Here is a 22,683-nt window from a genome sequence, read left to right as displayed (position 1 = left end):
GATCCTTTTGAATTTCAATGATTTCGCATGATATGCGAGATATCAATCTTATATTGCTTCAAATAGTCACGCTAAAATGATATTTGAGAATTTAGAATGGGGATACAAGGTGATGAATGGAGTATGGAACTTCATTTAGGAACTTCATTTTGACCTAGGTTGAGAGTTCCTCAGAGTATACTCACGTTTTGAGATATCAGAACACTGATGTAAATGAGTCAAATTTGACATTTTCATTTTGATGATTTATGTAGAAGAAACAGAATACCCAGTATTGATGAATGTGTTAAAACAATTCTTTATCAATATGTGAATAATGGGAAGGTGTATAAACGATAAAAATTTCGTAGAAATGCATAAAAAAAGGAAAAATTTTTGATGTGTTGATCTCTCTTTTACGCATTTACCAAAATTTCTCTTATTTTTTCAGATTTTTTATCTAGAAAAGTCATCAAACTCTGTTAATTTCGGAGTAAACGAGTTAGGAAATTTAATTGGTTTGAAGTAAAAAATTCCTTAGATGTTGAGTTATTTTCATCTACATTTTTTCGAAATGTTTAAAAAATACCGCTCCTATTGGTTTGGTCCCCAGAAAGTATTGATAGAATGTCGATACTAAAACAAGTATAGATGTTCGTGAGGATCGTAATTTGCTCAGCCTTCGAAATGTCACTTTAGAGTTGAAAACTGATTTTTGACATGAGAAGATCTTAGTTGAGAAGCCCAAGAGGGAAATTCGGGATTTACTCAAGCGTGTCAGATTAATATAAGGGGAGATACCTTGGTCCTTGTAGAGTAGCTCTACCAAAAATTAGACCTGCATTGTCTAACTGTCTAAGACAGCCTGTCAGAATACTAAAGAAAACCAATCATTTTACATACTCGAGCGTGTCGATATTACATTCTTTTAATCTGACAATTTAGGCTTGACGAAAATGTATGGGAGGGCGCAAAACCTGCAATAAAAAGTAACGTGTATATTCTCGAGCGCGTTGGCGATTTTATTATTTTGAAGCTAATGATTCAAGAATAACAGAAAGAATATAATCATATAATCTGACAGTTTTAGCAAGCCGAAACAATAAAAATTGGCCACAAAGGTAACAAAATTAAATTTTTTTGAATTATCTCCTCTTCTGGGCTTCAAATAGTTTTCTTATTCATTTTAGAAGTTGTAGAGCATAACATTACCTACAAATTTTGCCCGAAGCAATTTTTTCTACGTTCAAATGTTTTTGAGATCTGATGAATGTATATTAGAACGGGATTATATATGACCTTGCCTTTCGCATGTATAGCTAAGCTCCTTGAGCTCATCATTCTCTAGCTCGAAAATAGTTAAAAATATGTAAGATTGCTTCAGCGAAAGTTATAGTATAGAATTTTATTATCTACAACCTTCACAATGAATACGATAAGAGGTACCTACAGGAAAAGAGATATTTAAAAAAAATTCATTGTTATCATCTTCAAACTGTCAGATTAAGAAAACCCCCCTGATTAATGTCAGATTAATGGGTCAACACGTCTGCAACACCGAGATTAACTATCTGGGTGAGAATCTAACCTGCTCGAGTAGGTACATACAGGGGTGCTCAGACTTGAATCGCCTGCGATCTACTTAAATATTGTCAGACTCCGATCGATCGACTTTGATAAACTGCAACTATATGTACTGTAGTGGAAGTTATTTATACAGAATGAGTCTTTGACTCGCTCAAATTCTTGAATAGTAGATTCTTGAGGTCCAAAGAAACACTTTTTTCCTATACCATTTTTTCCGATTCATCCCTGATAAAAAGATATAGGTAGCCCTTTTTTGTTTTAATAATGAGCTGTGCCACCCCTGGAAAAACTAAATTAATATATAACCTTCAGAATAACTAGCTAAATCTGTGCCATCTGTGGATCTTTTCATTAGAGTTCTATTCAGCAAAAGTACCCAATTTTCATATTTCAGGGATAATTTTTAATTTTTGAATTACACGAAAACGGCGCATTATACGAGAAAATATGAAGAAAATTTTGATTATACAAAACGTTCAAATATTCATCAGATAGCGTCCAACTTAGTTTCAAGAGCTGGGTTCTTTGAATTTTTGGTATTTTCAGGCTACGAAATGCTTATAAGGAGAAAAATGGAAGACCTGGGTGACATCTTGTATTCGAAAAGATTTATCAAATGAATGAAAACCTATATTTCAAAATTCATTTCATTCGATAAAACCGTTTGTGAGAATTTTTGAGAACTAAAAATAACATTTTTTATGGTTATTCAACAGCCTGTATCTTTTGAACCGAGCCGAATAGTAAAAAATCGTGAAGAAAAACAGTGTTTCTGTTGACCTCAAGAATATACTGTTGAAATATTTGTACGATTCAAAGACTCACCCTGTAGATGAGAATCGGCTTATTTTTTATGAGATCGACTCAAAAATCTTACGCGATCGACCTGATAATTTATTATCAGCATCTTCATCTGACACGCTAGAGTATGTACCTATATCTCACAACTTTTTCTTATATCTTCGAAAACCTTTAGATGCTTTCCCCACCGCTCGAAGTGCATAGGTATATCATAAAACCTTTTTTTTTAACATACAATAGAAATGATATCAAGTAGGAAGTTACAACCTCTTTTTTCCTTTCTTCCATCCAATCTTCAAAATCCCGATTTAGCATCGTGGGCTTCCCAACTATCTGTATCTCTGGAAAATTAGAGAAAGTTTTTAACGAAAAGTTTAGTAAGATCTTCGAATGGGCGAAAAGTCCATTTTCCATTTTTTTTTAACCGAATTGAAATTATTTTGATGAAGACGTGATAAACATCGATGCATTCGAAAATTTTTTCGCGCTCTAGATATTTCTTTTGTTTTCCCCGTCGAAGAGTGTTACAGTATACTGCGAGAAGAGGAATAAACCAGACCGAGTGACATTCGAGTTAAATCCAGATTGAAAGCAATATGTCGGATTTAAAACGATCGATAACACCCAGCCGGCTCGAAATGAAAAGTCTACAAAATTTACATCTTTCCAATAATAGTAAATCAGGAGTCTCCAGATAGTCCTATGTTATCTTGCGAAAGCGACATCGCTTGTGCTTTTATGTAACGAGGTGGCAGTCCAACTTTTCACGTTAATGAAATTCGTGGGGTGTGCACAGCGGATGTACAAATCCCCTTCCTTATCTCTTGTCCATTCAGGTTGCTTAAGTGGCGACAATAAGAGTTGAGGTCGAATGTAGTATGGGATTTAATTCCAAGTCTATTTGAACATTTTGTTAATATGAAATCAGATAAGGCTATTATAAACAGTGGAAGTTCCGTAATTACCTTATGTTCAACATTTGCCAGTATGGGACCTGGAACTTCAACTGTTTCATGAATGGAGTAAATATTAATAATTGTTACAGATTCAAAACTCATTAGGATTTTTTGTGCTGTAACGGTTCTTTCTTTCAGTTCTCGAGCGCTGACTATTCATTAGCTTTTCAGGAGAAATAGCAAGCCTACCCTGATGGTTTCTAATCGAAGACAAGGTTCTCTACTATCTAGGATGTACATTCATTCATTCATTGCTGTATCCCGTTACAGAGAATAAATCTACAAAAAGACTAAAAAAAAAACTATCGTTGCGAACAGACTAAAGCCAGGCGCAAATAGAAACGCAGGTTGGTGAGGTGACGCAGGGTGTCGCAGCTTTCTCCTGCGCTGCTCGTACTATCTGACAAGTCACTGTCACGCTTTACTTGCGCGGTCTGGTTTTTTTCTATGTTTTACAAAAACTCACGCTGCGTCACCTCACTAACCTGCGTTTCTATTCGCGCCTGGCCTTATAATTTCTTAGGGCTAATTGCGACTGTTTGCCCTCCTGAGACTGAAGAGACCCAACCGTGACCTACAGATCCTTCCACACTCCGGGCATGGATAGTCACCAACCAGATCTGGCCGCCGCTGTATCCTGATCGAGTCTCCATTATAACTATGGACCACAGACCTCCACTGTAATCTGTCTAACCCTAGTTGTTCCCAGTTATGATTGGCATTAACTGATTTTAGGGGTTGATGTAGTATATCCTCAAACCGCCTCCTGGTTTCAGGGCTCCCTCTGTGAATTCGCCATACAGAGCTATTTTGGGGAGTCTTGTGTCTTGCATCCTTAGAATGTGGCCGCTCCATCTGAGTTGGGCCCTCGTTACTTGAGTCTCAATTGTTATACAACTCGCGCTTTGCAAGACTTCTGCATTTGAAACTTTGTAGAACCATCTAATGTGCGTTATTTGTCTTAGATGGTGTTGTTGCGTTTGTTCAAGCTGTTTAATTGTTCGCCTGTAGGGCGTCCAGCTTTCGCTTCCGTAAAGAAGCGTTGGGACGACCACTAAGAAGCTTCTTACAGCTGTTTACAAAGATGTAAACAGCTGTCTTGGTCTTCAGATTGAGGTCTTGATTTTGAATCAGTCTGTCCTTTAGCCTTCAGAATGCCCGTGATGCCGAATTGATACGGTTGTGTATTTCCGTGTCTAGGTTAGCCCTAGTATTTATGAAGCTTTCCAAGTATTTGAACTCCTCGACCTGTTCTAGAGTTTCATCCTCCAGGTGCTGATATCTGTTTGAAGGCTTCTGGCGGACTTACCAGGATTTTGGTTGTGTCGATATTTAGTCTAAGGCCTAGAGCTTCGTAAATATGTTTATAGGTGTCCAACATTATCTGTAGATCCTCTGAGCTGTTAGCGATAACTGCCCAGTCGTCTACATATTGATGTAAGGTTAAAATCCGACTCCACAAATTTATCCAGTATCTTGAAATAGGGAACGCAATAGTCACTAATGCATAAAATACACCAATTAAAATAAATGTAAGCTGGTATCAGTCGAATAAAAGTGTTCAATAGATGGAAATAGAACAGTCTCCTACACACAGTTATTTAAGCGATTCCCTTAATATTATGTACATGAGGCAGTGCCAGATGGTAATTTTACAGAGTAAATTAAAGGATATACGATATCGAACGCAATCCGACTTGTTCGGCAGCCAGAACCAAGATATTCAGTTATCGGAAAATGAAGACGTAATTCAGCCTCAAAAACTACAGGTTTACAGGTCCAAGCTCAATGGCAGGTTTCTCCGTCCTTAGCAGGGGTTTGCGCACCGCCAGTCACTTTAGGCCGAGGTTGGCTTCATGTGCGGTTCACCTAAGTACGAAAGGGAGGGGGAATTGGTTTACAATTAAACTCACTAAACTCGAAAGTCATTACTTTCGCAAAATGTAGATTTTCATTAGCTTTGCGTACAAATTGGAATATTAATAATAAGTACTAATTACACTAGCAACCCGTTATTCACTCAGGTAAAATAAAAGAGACTCTGAACGCTAAGACAGATCAACACTCAGTCGATTAAAAATCATCAATGAATGACGCGAGCAGGATGATATTCTATTTTATATCCCAAATGAGGGAAGAGGAAAAGGAATGTCTTCCAAATGGTGAAATTTGCGTCTGCGAAAATGACTTTGCTTCAGCTTATCGGTACTACAGAATTATTGGCGAAATCTGAAACCGAATGACCATGTTCAAGGTCGGATAGAGAAAAAAGGGACTAAACCACGTAACAAATTTTACCAAAAAAATATTTCTTCAAAAACTGTTTTATCAGAACGAAAATTTTCGGCGGTGGTTTTATCATGTCTCTTTACATAAAAACAATCCACATTGTTGTATATGGCTGATTCAAGAATTTTGTTTTTTTTTTCATACATTTTTTTTTCACTTGTCTAGAGATGGTAGAAGGTAGGTATAATGAAAATATGTAATCTATCTCTGTTTCAGACTTCAGAATTGGCAACATTGGACCTGTTCATTCGTCCATTGACATGGAACCAGGGCATATTAATTATGACAAACTATTATCCAAACAGAGCTCAATATTCGGGAACGGGATACCTAATAATTCGAACTCAATTCGGTTCCAAAACATCCGATGTAACTAAAACCCAATTGCTCTATTGACCGCCAATAACCGTAGGTTTTGCGGTTGTTTCTCTCTGCGACTCAAAAGCGGTAACTATGCGGTCCACCAGAAGTGTGTACCTATTCGGCCTGCAATTGTTGGCTTTAATGTTGTCAAAGCCACTGATCTATTAGGGTGAATCTATTGTTCTTCAGCAGGAATGCTGGATGATCTAATGGAGTTTTCGACTGGCACTGTTTGTTACATTTGATAATTGTGTTCGGAATTTTGCTCTATAATATTGATATAGGAATTCACTAAATAGCGTTTCTCCTTCAATCATATCGAATACATTCGAAAAACTGACGAGCAGGATACCAAAAATTTTTTAGTGATTTTGCTTCAGATTGATGAAAATTGAAGTATATTGAGTGGAATGAAACACAGAAATTCAAGAGCTCAATGAGAGTGGACATAATTGGTGAAAATTGAATTGGAGAAAAAGTTTTCGTATTGTAACCGAAAGAAGAAAGTATGAATGAAAATGACAAAACAACTGATAATAAAATTTGATAAAATCTGCATTTGATATACATTTTCTTTAATGTTGAGTCCACTCGATTGATAAATGTGTCCAATTATTCTTTACAGCAAATTTTATACTTATAGTCCAGAAGTTCGATCATGCTCTTATTTTGGGGCCCATGAAGAGAAAAATAACGTGTCCAAGATATGCTGGGAAAGTTGAGTTTCATAATGTGGAATATTTTAAGTATATGTGGAATGTTTTCGTATTAAATTTACGGAAAATTTTATAATAATATATATTCCATAATTGAATGGATTTAAGGAAAGAATGCCTTAGATACAATTCAAAATTTTTATTGAAAACAGAAGATGTGATTGAAAAACTGAAGCACACTTGAGCAATTCAAAACACCAGAAATTATTGAACATAATAATTTCGCATGCGGAGAAGTCGTAAGTAAAATTTTATAGAATCGACAGAACTGCGAACGAGTGGAGCTCAGACTGAAAATAATCGATGAAAACGAAAACTAAGATCCAGTTACTGGAGAAGGACTTAGTTGACTTGAATGGATTACTGGGAAAGTTGATGATTTATGATTAAGTATAGTTTTAATACGAAAATAACATGTTTCCTTTGTTTCCATGAATGTTTTTATCTTTATTTTTGTGATCGTTATCTGGAGATCCAACGTTTTAAATTTGAGGGTTCTTATATTTTCAAAATTTGCCTATAATGAATTAATCTATTTTATTTCAAGGTCATACCGCAAGGTATAACCAATCCCATTGACCAAACATTAGGATGAATATTCAGGTTTTTTCTTCAAACAAAAAAATCCTAAATAATCTTGTTAGACTGAAAAATGTACTCTTCACTTTTTATTAGTTTCAAGCAATAATATTAATAATAATAATATTCCATAGCTATTTGAATTCCATATAAGATTTTGTATTCAGAAGATTATGCCTAGATGAAAGTTGTTCACAGAGACACAGCAATAATAATTTCCTGAGTGCATTGAAATGGAATCGCAATGCTACTAATATAATGCAGATAACAGTTTTTTAATCAGGCATATTTTCGATCGCAAAGTACCTGACGATACCTATATTGTGGATATTGTGGATCCAGACGATCATGAATCTCTTTGAAAATCATTGTTTCACAAAGGTAATTTACCACATAGTCGATTGGAAATTGAATCCCTTTCTCAAAAAATACATCGATTTGGATATTTATTTATTCATTTATTTTATTTATTCAAGAAGGATGTACAGTTTCAGTGGTCAGTTTAAACAAAAAGCGGAAAGTTATATCTTACGTCAGAAACCATATGGGGTTTTTTTTATAATTCAATTCCATTAGTTCGTCATCTGGAAAAAACTGAAATTTTTTCAATCGTCCAACGAAAAAACAAATGATTTCATTGAAGAACAAATGTTTATTCATAATATTAACTTTCCGAGGTGAAATGATTTTTTCAATGAATTTCCATATAAAAAAATTTCTCGAAAAGCCTCGCTATTGGCTACAATTCGAAACCTACTAAAAGTGGGTACTTTGATGGGTAGCAATACCTGTTTGTATCGCATGGAATGAATAAGTCATTAATAAATAAATTGAAAAACGACGATCGTAAGGCGATGCCATCTTTTCGACGAAACTATTGTTATATTTAACTTTTACTGATTGTTCAACTGTTCTGACAACATCTGAGATTCTGGTAGTCATTTCCCCCTTACGACTTATACATATAGCGAGAATGTTCCGTGATATAAACTCCTCTTAAGATCAAGAAGGCTAATAGGTGAAAATATCCAAAACCAACGTCCACTTATGAAAGTCCATATTGACAATTTCTGGTCATAAATGACACAAAAGTATTTAGGTACGGATAATTTAATCCTACCAGCACGGAATATCTGGTACTTAGAATAAATAGGACCGACTTAAGTTATTCAAATGAAGATGTGAATGCTACAGCGAAACGTGTTATTTTTAGTTCAATTATGGATTTTCATCAAGTATTGGCCTCATCTATTCAATATTTGTCATATTGTGAAAATTTTCCAATCTTTATTGTAGATATTTATATTTAAGTGTAAAGAAAAATAAATCACCATTCGTCTGAGCTCTAGCATTTTCCAAACCAAAATTGGGCACCAAGGGGGGCACCAACATACTTTTCTATGCTCAATCTTAGGATGGGATTTTTTCCGTATTCTTTGAAATAAAATTCACCATCAAAGACTTCAAGGGTAGAGAGATATTTTCATGATTGCGGCGAGAAATGAGGTGCAATGTGAATCCCTTGAATTTTCACTGCATAAAGGATCTGTCATGTCTAGTATTCATTAGAATTTAACAGATTCTCAGAAATGATGATGTACGACCATCTAACGTGTCCTTCCTTTATCATGGGAAATATAATGTTGTACGAAGTTCTCCGTTTTATTGCAATGCAAAACTGAAATAAATCATAGCCGACATCATAATCACATAACAGATGACTTGTTTATTCCTGGCGAGTTTATTCTCTCTGATCATTAGGGTTTTTCATGAAGGGATGAAATGCCAAGGCAAGACAGACACGGACAGGGTAGGATCTTGCTGATCTCTTGAGTTATTGATTTGTCGTTGTATATGTATGAATTTACGTTCCTGACATATTGCAGGATATATGGTGATGATTTTAGTTGTGGATACGACTGGAAAAGATGATAGAGTGGGTTTTATTTCTTTCAAGAAATAAACATTTTCTTCAGTCTTCATACAAATGGCCCAAATGATACCCCAAGAAGAGAAGTTATTTGAGTTCTCTGAATAATTATTTGTTTGGTTGATGGGAAAACTTCATCCGTTCATTGGTAACATTATTTACTAAGCATTTTCTAATAATAAAACACTTGTTTAGAGTAGATTCAAGGGTTGAGAGACTGTTCATCTGTGAAGATTATTTCTGTTCTAAAAAAGAGGAACCTATCTTAATTTTCTCCAATGAATTTCTCAAAATGTCAAATTTTCCTTCCATTTTCCTTGGGAAAAACTTCCATTAATTGAAGAATTTTTGCAGGATAAAAATTTATCACAGGATAAACAGAAATATCCAATATTGCTGAAAGTAACGAAGGAGCGTAGGAGTATTCTTTTCTCGACAAAAGATCTACCCACTGAAAACTCCGGATTCGAGCTTATTGTGTCAATTAATATTATCTCCCAATATAAAATTGACAAGGCTAAAGAAAAAAACTCACGTCAGAAATCATCGTTTTTCGAAAGGAACTCAAATTAGGATTCTCGAAAGGGGAAGACTTGTAAATTCGCATGATATGAATAAATCCTGTTCGAGGAGCACGAATTTCATCAAATACTGATATTTCGTTCTTGGTTCTCGTCCCAGTTCTAAACTCATTGTAACGTGCGTTTCTCGGAGAAGCCTTAATCTCGAGCGCCAGCTATTCTTTTCAATAGGAAGAATAGCAAACCTACCAGGGTAGCTGCTAGCCAGAGACAGAGCTCGGTGTTGTCTAGGGTAGTAGCGACAACGAAGAAGTCAAAATCGAACTATGTAAACGTTTATTCACAACTTCGGAAACTAATCACATGTCAAAGGGAGATATGTGTGATATAAAATATGAGTGATTCTATCAGTGAAAATACATTCGGGAAATCTTATCCGGTCACGAGCACTTTATGAAATTTATACCGGGTGTAGTGAAAAATTAACGGTTCAATAAAAATGCGCCAACCAGAACTGACGAATGCTAAGGACTTGCTATACGGTATCGGTGTGTAGTTGTATTTCTCCGGGAATGAAACACAATAAGGGCGGATCTGTTCGAGACTTTTATTCGCTGCCCCAAGGGTTAACACGCCATGACTGACAGCGAAGAAAATGTCTATTTTTAGCGCAACTACGGGATTTCACTGACTACTTGCGGTATCTCTTATTCTCTGCCCCAAGGGTTAACACGCCATGATTGACAGAAAAGAAGAGACTTCGGCCTTAACACTCATGACGCGGACAGGGGGGTTGACGGAACTTTCCCTTCAGTACCCCAAGGGTTAACACGCCATGACTGATAGCGAAGGGAAAAGTCAGACTCGCGAAACAGGGTAAAGAACGATAAAATACAACAGGAAACGATACAGTACAGCAGTGTCAAAGTTAAAGAAGTAACGGCGTAGGTCTAACAAAGAAACTGAACGGCACAGACGGGGACCTACCTCCTTTGTTTCAAGCACTCGAAACTCAAAGGATTTAAAAAAAAAAAAAAAACTAAAAAAATTAATTCTAAGCACTGATGCAAATAACACAAAATGATTATTCTCAACGGCGAAAGTACTACGGAAAATCAACTGAATTTATACTAGAAGTTAGAAACCACGTTAGCACTGAAGTAAAATTCAAAAGTCAGCCGACGAACTGAAGTAACAGTCGAGAAGTCGAAAAGTGCAACTCGAAGAACTGAAGTCAAAAGTGACCGTCGCGGGGGGAAAATTTGCCTTTATAGGCTTATCCCCTCTCACGGTAAAAATCTGAAAATTCCAGAATGCGACAAGAATGAAAAACGTCGTCAGCTCCGGTTTATCGCATATCAACAGATGAAAAACGTTGAAATCTTCAGCGGCATGTAAGAAAAACGACGTAAAATACAGATAAGCGGTTTTTTACGTTTACTCTGCCTGTCGGAATGAACGTACGGAATATTCGAGAATTAAAATATTTTCAAAGACGGAAATTTAAAACGAAAAAATTCACTAAGATGAACTTCAATTTTCCTCGGAAAACTGGGGTTCATTACACCACCTCCACCTCGGAAGAAATTAACTTACGATGAAATAGTGAGCTTAATTTCACGACTCTATCTATCCCTAGAAATAATGACCTTACTTTCGCGCGCGCCACCTGTACTCGTGACCAGTTTACAACTCAAGTACTTATCCTCTCTATGGTTGGAATAGTAGTTCCAATGCGCACGCAGAAATGTCAGCGTCAGTCATTTCGGCGCAGGTCTCCGCCATCTTGTCAAAGCACCTTGTTCAGCGTTCCGTGGACACATGATGTGGGTATTTAATAGTGGAAAATCTTCTTTCTCTATGTGGAAATTCATCTTCATCGCTGGTCGGAAACGTGCCATGCTTCATCCCTCCGGTGAGTACCTAATTTAACTGTGTTTGGCGGGTGTTTGAATTCCATCGTGGTTTTGTAGGTTACCCAGGAATCGTGGGAGCTGCAACAGGTGGAAAGCCTCCAACAGATCGACGTGGGGGCTCAATGGACTGGTGTGACCCGGCTGCACGGACGCTGAGACTTTCGGATCCGGTATGAAACTTGCAGGTGGGTAATTTCTAACAATAAACTCTCCAATCTTCATCGTTCCTCGTGGTCAACTTTTCTTCTTGGAACGGTTTTTCTCGGTACTCTGTTTTCAGGTAGACGGTGTTTTCTTCAGGTAAACAGTGTTAAATTGACGGTACAGTGATTTCGATTCGGTTCAGGACAGAAATTGGTTAGATCTATTGGATTAATAGACGGATATACTCAGTTGTAATGTGAAACAGTATCCTTTATTGGTATTCCTTACATAAATAACAGATTTTTCGGACAGTTTTAACAGGTTTGATTTATAATTGCATGTTGAACGGATAAAAATCTGTAGATACGGTATTTCGGTCAACGGTGGTGCCTGTACGGAATTTGAACGGAATTGTTACGGTGTAATCGGTTATAACTAAGTTAGTGACGGGCTTCAGTTGTACGTGATTTCTCCTTGCTATTGTCCTTGGCCTCACGGAGTTCTCGACATCTTGGACAGGCACGGAGGGCTAACTCCCTACTGGTTGGCATACGGACCTTGTTCGATTTCTTCCGGGGCGGTTCGGATTGGGTGGATGCGCTGGGGATATCACATTGGACGGCAGCCTCGCGTTGACGGTGATGAGACTGACAAGTACAATTTCTGGTTAATGTACCTAGCAGGCCGCAACTGCTGCAGAAGAGAATCGGGGTACCGGTGCAGTGTGCTCGACTGTGCTCCCCTTGGCCACATCTCCAACACATATTAGGGCGAAGTTCTAAATAGACATTGGGCCCCATTGTGCCAACTGTACGTACTCGGGCTGGAATCTTGGTTGTTATTTGACGGTTATCTGGACGGTTGTTGTGTCGGTGGATATCATGTTGACGATTATCCGGTTGTTTGGAAATCTTCCCCTTGTTTATGAAATAACGTTTATCTTGCTTATTTCTCTTTTCAGTTGGAAAGTCTACTTCCATTGCATTCCGCCTCTGAGCCGGAACAGCCGCCTGTTGTAGTTCCTGCTTCCTGGGTGATGATGTGGAACGGTCGGTGACAGCGGAAGAGGTGTTTGGTTTGGGGCGACCAAATGCTTTGAGTGCCCCCAACGGCAACGGCACAGGACGGGGAGGAGATTCCGGTTCCTGGTCTTTTAGTGGCTCGACAAGACCCAGCTCCTCGTCCAGTCGTTCCAGAAAGTCTGAGTCGCTCATGTTGCTGCCGTCAGACGGTGTTCTGAAAAGAGGTAAGATCATTATTACCTGGTATTTTCATTTCTATACGGTGAACACACGGTTTGACTGGCGCAAATTTCTCTTTTTTTTTTTTTTTTTTTTTTTAGGAAGATAATTCTTACGGTTTCAATCCACTGGCACCCAGAGACGGTGGGCAGTGCCGGAGGGAAACCTGAGCTTCAGCCGGAGCCGGCGTCTGCCCTTGACGGTGGTCGGTATCAGGGCGATGACCTCAGTCCGAAGACTGGGTGACCACAGACGGGGGTTCGGTTGAGCCTGGATTTTGGATGCTATTCTTGACGGCAAAATCAGTGTCTTCCCTGGTGCTGGCGGTTCCTGTGGGACGGGAGACAGTTGGGGTGGTGGCGTTAACGGAGCAACTGGTGGAAGCGGTGCTGGTCTCAGTGTGGACACCGGTATCAGTGGGGGTGGCTGAGCTACGGTTTCAACTAACAGGACGGTATCGGTTCCAGGCCACTCCCACTGTGCAGCAGGTCTCCGGTGGGACGGGTTATCCTGGAGCAAACCCTCGATGTACCATCGGACGGGGAGTCTCAACCGCTCCATCTCCGCACGGTATTTGTCGTCCAGGGATGAGGCCCAATGCTGTTCCTCCTCACCCTGACGGCACGGTAGGCCGGTCGCCACCTCTACGGCCACTAACCCCAACGCCCACAGGTCGACGGACGTGTCATACGGCTCTAGCCTGCGCTGTTCCGGTGCCCAGTACACCATGGTTCCTGCTGGCTCGGTGAGCAGGGGTTGGGTGGTAGTAAGTGTTTCGGCCAACCCAATATCTGCCAGCAGGAATCGGCACCGGCGGCGTAAGATGTTGGCTGGCTTGATGTCTCGGTGTACTATTTGCCGACGATGACACTCCGCCACGGCTGCTGCTAACTGCCGCATCACGCGGAAGAACCGAGACGGCTGGTTCCTCGGCCCTTCTCGACGCAGGAAGGCATTTAGGTCCTCGTCGCACAGAGGCATTACCATAAAAAGGTAGTCTCCCTCTATGATGGCCTCTTGCAGGGGTATTATATTTGTATGTTCTAGGGACCTGAGTATGTCGACTTCCTGGATGGCGTGGTGAGTCAACATAGTCCTTTTCACCGCCACTGCTTGGCCGTGTCGTTGGCCTCTATAGACACGCCCAAAGCTGCCTTCTCCCAAGATCTCCCCCAGGTGTAAATGTTCCATCTGAAACATGTTAACTAGACACCTTTTGTCTTACGGAACACTGGTTCTGGTTGGCCGAGCAACTACAGTTATTCAGATCAACAGGTAAACGGAAAATAATAATATAATCGGTAGCGGAAAAATTATATACATATGTATATTCGGTAACGGAAAAATAATATATATTCGGTAACGGATAAAAAAATAACGGATTTCCTCCTTTCAGAGGTTATCTTTATAGAACGGTTAACGGATCATGCCAATATTATATATTATGCATGAAATGGTTTCAAATCTTTAATGTGTATGTTAGTGATTTTTCTACCCTCTGTATCTTTCAGGTCGTAGATGACAGGTGAAACAACTTTAACAACGGTAAACGGTCCGGAAAACTTCGGAGCCAACTTGGCGGCGAAACTGTCAACGGCAGAGGATAAAGGACGGTCCCGGCGTAGAACTTTATCTCCCACATGGTATCGGATTTCTCTTCGTCGAAGATTGTAGTGGTGAGCCTGTTGCTGGAAGGCACGGTACAGTTTAGTACGGACGAACTCATAAGCCTCCTGGAGATGTTTGATCTGTTGAGTACGGTAAGTCATGTCTCTGTTTGCTTCTTCTATACGGTTGGATTCTCTGTTCATTTCGTTATTGTGGGGGTTTGTCGAATAAATCGCCCTCGGGACTTCTAGTTCCCTTCCATAATTTAAAAATGCCGGTGTAAATCCAGTAGACTCCTGTTTAGCGGTGTTGATGGCAAACGTTAACTCTCCTATCTTCTCATCCCAGGTTCGTTGATCGGCTTCACAAAACTGTGCTATCATGGTCTTTAGGGTACGGTTAGCTCTTTCTACAGGATTGCACTGAGGAGTATACGGTGGTGTGAAACGGTGAGCGATATTCAGCTCTCGGAGACTGTTCTTGAATAGTCTGCTGTCAAATTGTACTCCATTGTCGGATATTACTAGTTTTGGGCAACCATATTTCAGGATGACTTGTTCGTAGAGGGCCGAATAAACAGTTTTGGCGGTGGCTTTCCGCAACGGACGACACTCTACCCACTTCGTGAACCGGTCTTGCATTACCACGATGTAGGAGTTTCCCTTTTTTGACCGTGGCAATGGTCCAACTATGTCCGTGGATACTTCTTTGAACGGCGCATCCGCCATTCGGTGTGGTTGCATCTTACCAGGGGTTTTCTGTTGTGAAACTTTGTACTTTTGGCACGATGTGCAGTTCCTCACGTATTTCGCAATGTCTCTAAACATCCCTGGCCAGTAATAATTTCTGGCTATCCGTGCAATCGTCTTAGCAATCCCCATGTGACCTGCTAGTTCTGAGTCGTGGTTTTCCTGCAGTACTTCTGTTCGCTGTTCGGATGGTACACAGAGTTTCCAGGGTTGGCCGGTTCCATCTTCTGTGAAGTCGGATGAGTCCCAGAAATGTCGCAACAGTTTTCCATTTTCAACGGCGTAGTCAGGAAAATTTGCTGGGTCTTTTTCCACCTCCTGTAACTTTTTGTTGTACCATTTGCACTGAGTTGTTTCTATCTCGGATAAACATACGGAATCTAGGGACGGCAACGGGTTTCGGGACAGGCTGTCGGCTACTTTGTTCATCGATCCTTTACGGTACTGGACTTCGAAGTCGAATTGCTGAAGGAAAACGGCCCATCGAGCAATTCTTCCGGACGGCGACTTGATGGAGTTAAGCCATTTCAGACTCATGTGATCGGAAATTACTGTGAAATGGAATCCTTCTAGGTACGGTCGCAGTTTCTCTATGGAAAATACTATGGCGAGACATTCCTTTTCTGACACTGAGTAATTTTTCTCTGCGGGGTTTAGTGTTCGGCTCACATAGGCGATTACTCTCTCCTCTCCATCGATCACTTGTGTTAGGGCACCTCCAAGGCCCATGTCACTGGCGTCAGTTTGCAGAACGAACGGTTGGGTGAAGTCTGGACAAGCCAGTATCGGAGATTCTGTGAGTTTTTGTTTCAGAAGCTCGAAGGCCTTCTGCTGGTCTTCTCCCCATTTCCAACGGTGTTTCTTCTGCAGTAATCGAGTCAACGGAGAAACTAAATCAGAGAAGTTCTCTATGAAACGACGGTACCAGCTGGCAACTCCAAGAAATCGACGCAGTTCTCGGACGGTTTTCGGTATTGGTAAAGACACTATCGAAGACACTTTGTCGGGATCGGTACAGATGCCATCGGAGGTGACGACATGTCCAAGGTATTTTAGGGATTTTCGCACAAAGTCACACTTGTCGGGGTTGAGACGAAGATTAGCTTCTCTCAACCGTCGGAATACTTCTCTCAAGTTCTCCAGGTGCTCCTCGAAAGTTTCCCCCAGGACAACTATATCGTCCAGGTAAGCGAACGCTTCCGGTTCCATTTCTGGGCCAATGACGGTGTCTAGGAACCTCTGGAAGGTGGCTGGGCTTGCATGTAAACCGAACGGCATCACGGTGAATTGGAACAGACCTCTTCCGGGGACGGTAAATGCAGTAATCGGACGGCTCTCCTTTGCTAATGGTATCTGCCAGTATCCTTGTTTCAGGTCCAGTGTGGAGATGTACTTCGCTTTTCGGAGTTTGTCCAGAATCCCAGAAATGTACGGCAACGGGTATGCATCTTTCACAGACACTTGGTTAACAGCACGGAAGTCGATGCAGAAACGGTACTTTCCGTCTTTCTTCTTGACCAATACAACAGGTGAACTCCACGGTGACTTGGAGGGTTCAATCACTCCCTCAGCCAACATACGGTCCACTTCCTGATTGAAGATCTCCTGCATTTTCGGATTTAGGGGTCGGTACCGTTGTTTGATCGGTTCGGTGCCCGGTTTCAGTTTGATCTTGTGTTCAATCAGGTCGGTTGTACCATACAGGTCTTCGAACTTCTTTAATTCCTCGGTCAGAAATGCCTCCAGTTCTTGTTTCTGAGATTCCGTCAGTTCCAATAGGTGTTCTTCGGCGGTGTGAACCTCCGCGGTGGCCTCGACGGGAGTCATCGGCCTCGAGATCAGTCGGCCCTCCAGGAAGCACTCGGCGGTACTGAGATTTACGGAAAACTTGAAAGTCGACAGAACATCCATCCCCAGAATAATGTCTACCGGTAAGCTTGGCACCAGTAAGAATTTCAAATCAGGCAGTGTGTAATCGGAAATTTGCACGGTGGTGGTGTACAGTTTCGGCGTGACGGTGGTTTTTCCGTTCGCTATTACTGCAAAACTGTTGTGCATTGTTTGTCCTGTGATTCCTTTACTTTCACACCGATCGGAAACGGCTTGACTGCAAAAACTCCTGGTCGCTCCTGTATCTATCAGTGCTCGGAAGTGTTTGCCGGCTATTTTGACCTCTATTAACGGTCGGTTATCATTACAGGTGGTCGGTGTCAGTGGAGTCAAGATTCCGGGAGATGTGGTCGACTCCGTCTCCAATCTCCCCTTTAGTTTTCCGAACACGGGCAGTCTCGTGATAGAATGTTTTCCCTCTGACATCGCGAACAGAATATTTTTGGTGGCCTGCGACATTCTCGACGCATGTGGCCATATCCACCACATCGGAAACACTGTGTCTGGAAGGACACTCTCCTTCCTGATGATGATTGGGTCCGGTCAGCGTGGCTATTTTCGGCTCGACGGCGGGGTGGCGGTGTTGAAGTTCCGGATCTACCTTCGGACCTGTTTCCAGAAATTTGACGGTGTGATTCCTGTTGCTGGACTACTGATTCTCCGGATCTGAGTGGCTTCGGACGGCTTTCCCCCGGCGGAGAAAGTCGTGTCTGGCCAGCTGGTGCCGGCGGGATTGATTTCCTATGATCAGTTGTTTGTACCTGTTCTCCGGTATCCACAGAAAAACTTGCTTGATATCGGTTTAGCTGACGGGGAGTGTACGTCAGGTGAGGTTCCTCCACGAAACCTGGCTTCGAGGGTGGCCGGGTGTACTGGCTCATCTGCCACTGGACCAGTTCAAAAACTTTTCCTTTACGGAGAAGTTCATCATACGTCTTGGTCTCCTGGAAGGCCAAGGCCTGTTGTAAGGGCGGAATTAACCTTTGTCGGATAAGTCGGATCTGCTCCACCTCGGATGGTTTTGTATAGGTGAGTTTCTGGAATAAGTTCTGCATCCGGGTAACATATAGGAGCAACTTTTCTTCAGGTCCTTGTGTTCGTCTTTTTATTTCTTCCAACAGATTCTCCTCATAGTTGACAGGCAGAAATGCTTCTTTCAGTTGGTTGGAAAAATCTTCCCAGTCCTCGAAAGTACCTCTCCTGGGAATAAACCAATCCCTTGCATCTTTCCGTAGTAATTCATAAACTGATTCGAAAACTTGTTCCAGGGACACTTTACGGGATTCAGCCAGCCTCTCCACTTCCTCAAGGAATCCGGTCACACTTCCAGTGCCATCAAAGGAAATGTTCCATTTGTGTACAGGGACAGTCGGTATTGTTGATCGGGACTCCGGTTCTGATCTGGCAGGTGTAGTGACAATTGGTCGGTTAGGACTTATCCACGGTGCAGGTAAGTGTGGAAAAGACACCCTTCGTGTAGAATTAATCCATCTACCCTGTGTCAGACCCTCAGGTGTTGTTGTTCTACAGTCCTGTGACTGCGTGAGAGGTATCGCTGGTAACTGTCGCAGTAATGCTGTACATGTCTGCCTTGTCTCATTCATGACTTCTTCTAATGTTGGGTTCCTTACAGGTGTTCCAGTATGTGAGACATCGACCGCTACAGGAGGGTCGACACCATCTCCCAAGTCGATAAGCGATGGCTCTCGGAGCCCTGAAATCCGTTCCGGTTGGATTGGTGACACACCAGGCGAACTGGGCACCTCCACATCTAAGAGAGACCTCCGATGTCGGTTAGATGGTTGCGGCCGTTCACGATTACTCTTCTGACGTAGCTCCTCTAGTGTCTCCAACGCCTTAGCTGTAGTTGCCTTCATTTGTCCAACTAGTTGTAACTGTGTTGTGTCTGCAGTAACAATAAAGTCCAGCCTTCCTTGTATGTGTATCAATCGGGTGTAAATTCGCGAAAATTCGTTAGCCGCATTCTCATGATTGAAGTTCTGAAGGGATTCCACTAAATCGGTGAGTTTATTTTGGCAAATCTCAATCTCCGAGGCGGGGTTCAATGATGTTGGGGGTAATAGAGGTTCATTAGACTGAAGTACTTGTCGTAGTAGACTCCGTTTAGTCATCACAGTACCCGGTATCGATTGTCCTCTCAGTTGTAATTCGTATGTAAGTTCATCACTGAGTAACCGGTTTACATCCATGTTCGACATATTATTTTCAACTAAGTCCGATTCAGAACGCACCAATCTTTCACACTCGGTATGTCTTTCACAATCTGTTTAAGTTCTAAGTCCAACCCGGTAAGTTAATCGTTAGCCAACCTATTCACTTAAGTTCGAAGTGGGTATCGGTGTAACCCCAAAATAAAAGAGTCTAAGTCCCGGTGTATCAGAAAAGAAAAAAGAAAAAAAAAAAAAGTTCAAGTCCCGGCGCACCAAAATAATCTAAGTCCCGATGTATCGCACCAAAAATTTTACAAGTCCGACGTTACTCGAAAAAAAATTTCAATCAGTCCCACTAAAGTCCGAAAATATTCGCGAAATACCGCACACACTCGCAAGTCGTTTCGTATAGTCCGGAAAATTTCCCGAAATTCGAATCGCACCAGAACGCACAGGTTAATTTCCAAACAGTTTTTCAAGTTCAATATCCAGAAAATAAATCGCAATAGGTTTCAGAAAAAATCAGCAATAATTGGTAAGTTTCAACAGTACAGGTCAAAAGAAAATGAAAGCCGGTAGACAAGTTATCAATAGGGTAATAGGTGATTCACTATTAACTGATAGGTAAATCAAACCTATTAAATTTTACCAATTGTGACAATAAATTTTCAATGTTCGGAAATTCACTCACCTTCAATACGAAATTAAAACAGTTCAATTCAATAAATCAGAAATAATAAGAAATCGGAAATAATTTTCACTGATATTAAGGCGCAACAATAGTTCAGTTTTCAACAACTCAATAAAGTAATCGGCAAAAGGAATAATCACAAATTAATTAAATTATTTCCAATAGGTTTCAACAATAGGAAAATTTTCAGAATATAGTCAAATTCAATTCACAGTATAACAGTTCAATACAGAGTGGCAGGTAATAAAACACAGTTCAAGTTTATTTTTCACAGTTCTCGGTTCAAGAAATAGTTACTCACTGTTCTTAGGTTTTACTCACTGTTTCGGGAATTCACTCACTGTCCGGTTAATGTTTCTCACCTCTGTTGTTTCCTACTGGATTTTGCACGGTCCCTGCTCGGGCGCCATTTTTGTAACGTGCGTTTCTCGGAGAAGCCTTAATCTCGAGCGCCAGCTATTCTTTTCAATAGGAAGAATAGCAAACCTACCAGGGTAGCTGCTAGCCAGAGACAGAGCTCGGTGTTGTCTAGGGTAGTAGCGACAACGAAGAAGTCAAAATCGAACTATGTAAACGTTTATTCACAACTTCGGAAACTAATCACATGTCAAAGGGAGATATGTGTGATATAAAATATGAGTGATTCTATCAGTGAAAATACATTCGGGAAATCTTATCCGGTCACGAGCACTTTATGAAATTTATACCGGGTGTAGTGAAAAATTAACGGTTCAATAAAAATGCGCCAACCAGAACTGACGAATGCTAAGGACTTGCTATACGGTATCGGTGTGTAGTTGTATTTCTCCGGGAATGAAACACAATAAGGGCGGATCTGTTCGAGACTTTTATTCGCTGCCCCAAGGGTTAACACGCCATGACTGACAGCGAAGAAAATGTCTATTTTTAGCGCAACTACGGGATTTCACTGACTACTTGCGGTATCTCTTATTCTCTGCCCCAAGGGTTAACACGCCATGATTGACAGAAAAGAAGAGACTTCGGCCTTAACACTCATGACGCGGACAGGGGGGTTGACGGAACTTTCCCTTCAGTACCCCAAGGGTTAACACGCCATGACTGATAGCGAAGGGAAAAGTCAGACTCGCGAAACAGGGTAAAGAACGATAAAATACAACAGGAAACGATACAGTACAGCAGTGTCAAAGTTAAAGAAGTAACGGCGTAGGTCTAACAAAGAAACTGAACGGCACAGACGGGGACCTACCTCCTTTGTTTCAAGCACTCGAAACTCAAAGGATTTAAAAAAAAAAAAAAAACTAAAAAAATTAATTCTAAGCACTGATGCAAATAACACAAAATGATTATTCTCAACGGCGAAAGTACTACGGAAAATCAACTGAATTTATACTAGAAGTTAGAAACCACGTTAGCACTGAAGTAAAATTCAAAAGTCAGCCGACGAACTGAAGTAACAGTCGAGAAGTCGAAAAGTGCAACTCGAAGAACTGAAGTCAAAAGTGACCGTCGCGGGGGGAAAATTTGCCTTTATAGGCTTATCCCCTCTCACGGTAAAAATCTGAAAATTCCAGAATGCGACAAGAATGAAAAACGTCGTCAGCTCCGGTTTATCGCATATCAACAGATGAAAAACGTTGAAATCTTCAGCGGCATGTAAGAAAAACGACGTAAAATACAGATAAGCGGTTTTTTACGTTTACTCTGCCTGTCGGAATGAACGTACGGAATATTCGAGAATTAAAATATTTTCAAAGACGGAAATTTAAAACGAAAAAATTCACTAAGATGAACTTCAATTTTCCTCGGAAAACTGGGGTTCATTACATCATACACAAAAATAACTGTTTAAAAAAATGATGATGACACTATTCTCTGGTTTCATTGAGAATTATAAAGAAGGTTGTGCCCTATCACTAGATAGGCAGATGAAATATCTAGTAGGCTATGCATGTTGTTTGTAGATCCTTGTGAAATGGGTGGGTGATGACTTAACGGACAATGATGTCGGAACTCAGCAGGATTAAGGTTTGAGCCAGACGGCACTGAAATGCGGCGGTTCACCTCTAAGTGCTTTCTGTTCCCACCCGGGTTTTCACACCAACAAAGATTCGTACTCATAGTAGAGGTGGACACTGGCAGGTTAGAAGAAAAAAGTAGAGGCAGTTCACTGCTCAGTGCGTTCTTGGCATAGAGAACCAAATGAAAAACATTTTGTCCTGAATGCATTTTTTTATCATTATTGTTCCATCGATAAGACAATTTTTCGCTTTTTTTTATAAGTTTGCGTTGACAGGACGGAACAATCAATTGCTTATTTGTTGATGTTGTTGCTATTTAACTTGAAAATAAGACGCTCAAAAGCGTTTATTAATGGACGAAATTTCGAGCAAGTTTTGTTGACATGGCTGTTGTATTGAAATATATTTGAAATTATTAGCTTGAACGATTAATTTTGCTGCTTTGTTTCGTTCTTCAAATACACTTTGATACCTTGTGAATCCGACACAAAGCCGTTTTGGCTTTTGGCTTTTTATTGAAAAAAATTTTGATTGTGAATTCCAGGTCAACTT

The 22,683-nt window shown here is 40.7% G+C and overlaps 2 protein-coding genes and 1 long non-coding RNA gene across 4 annotated transcripts; 2 read left to right on the top strand and 1 right to left on the bottom strand.

Moving 5' to 3' along the window:
• The first annotated feature begins 11,480 nt into the window (after nucleotides 1-11,480).
• Nucleotides 11,481-14,594, top strand: LOC123315075. Of its 2 annotated transcripts, none has more exons than XR_006537905.1 (3): nucleotides 11,481-11,636; nucleotides 11,695-11,822; nucleotides 14,534-14,594. It is a non-coding gene; the product is annotated as an uncharacterized LOC123315075 (long non-coding RNA). The 2 variants fall into 2 exon arrangements; XR_006537906.1 differs by lacking the exon at nucleotides 14,534-14,594 and adding an exon at nucleotides 11,918-11,962.
• On the bottom strand, nucleotides 11,643-14,297 carry LOC123315074 (probable cyclin-dependent kinase 9). The gene is made up of 2 exons (XM_044900633.1): nucleotides 14,048-14,297; nucleotides 11,643-11,826 (listed from the first exon to the last, which is right to left on the bottom strand). The coding sequence occupies exons 1-2, from the start codon at nucleotides 14,220-14,222 to the stop codon at nucleotides 11,696-11,698; spliced, it is 306 nt and encodes a 101-aa protein (XP_044756568.1). The 5' UTR covers nucleotides 14,223-14,297; the 3' UTR covers nucleotides 11,643-11,695.
• Nucleotides 14,595-18,269: 3,675 nt separating the features above from the next.
• LOC123315361 lies at nucleotides 18,270-19,204 on the top strand. The gene is made up of 3 exons (XM_044901024.1): nucleotides 18,270-18,298; nucleotides 18,538-18,719; nucleotides 18,903-19,204. Exons 1-3 carry the CDS (start codon nucleotides 18,285-18,287, stop codon nucleotides 19,097-19,099), a joined length of 393 nt encoding a protein of 130 aa, XP_044756959.1. The 5' UTR covers nucleotides 18,270-18,284; the 3' UTR covers nucleotides 19,100-19,204.
• The last annotated feature ends 3,479 nt before the right edge of the window (nucleotides 19,205-22,683 follow it).

Source organism: Coccinella septempunctata, chromosome 6 (assembly GCF_907165205.1).
Source record: "Coccinella septempunctata chromosome 6, icCocSept1.1, whole genome shotgun sequence".
Lineage (NCBI taxonomy): Eukaryota > Metazoa > Arthropoda > Insecta > Coleoptera > Coccinellidae > Coccinella > Coccinella septempunctata.
The sequence above is the reverse complement of the archived record's forward strand: the minus strand, read 5'-3'. Positions and strand labels throughout refer to the sequence as shown.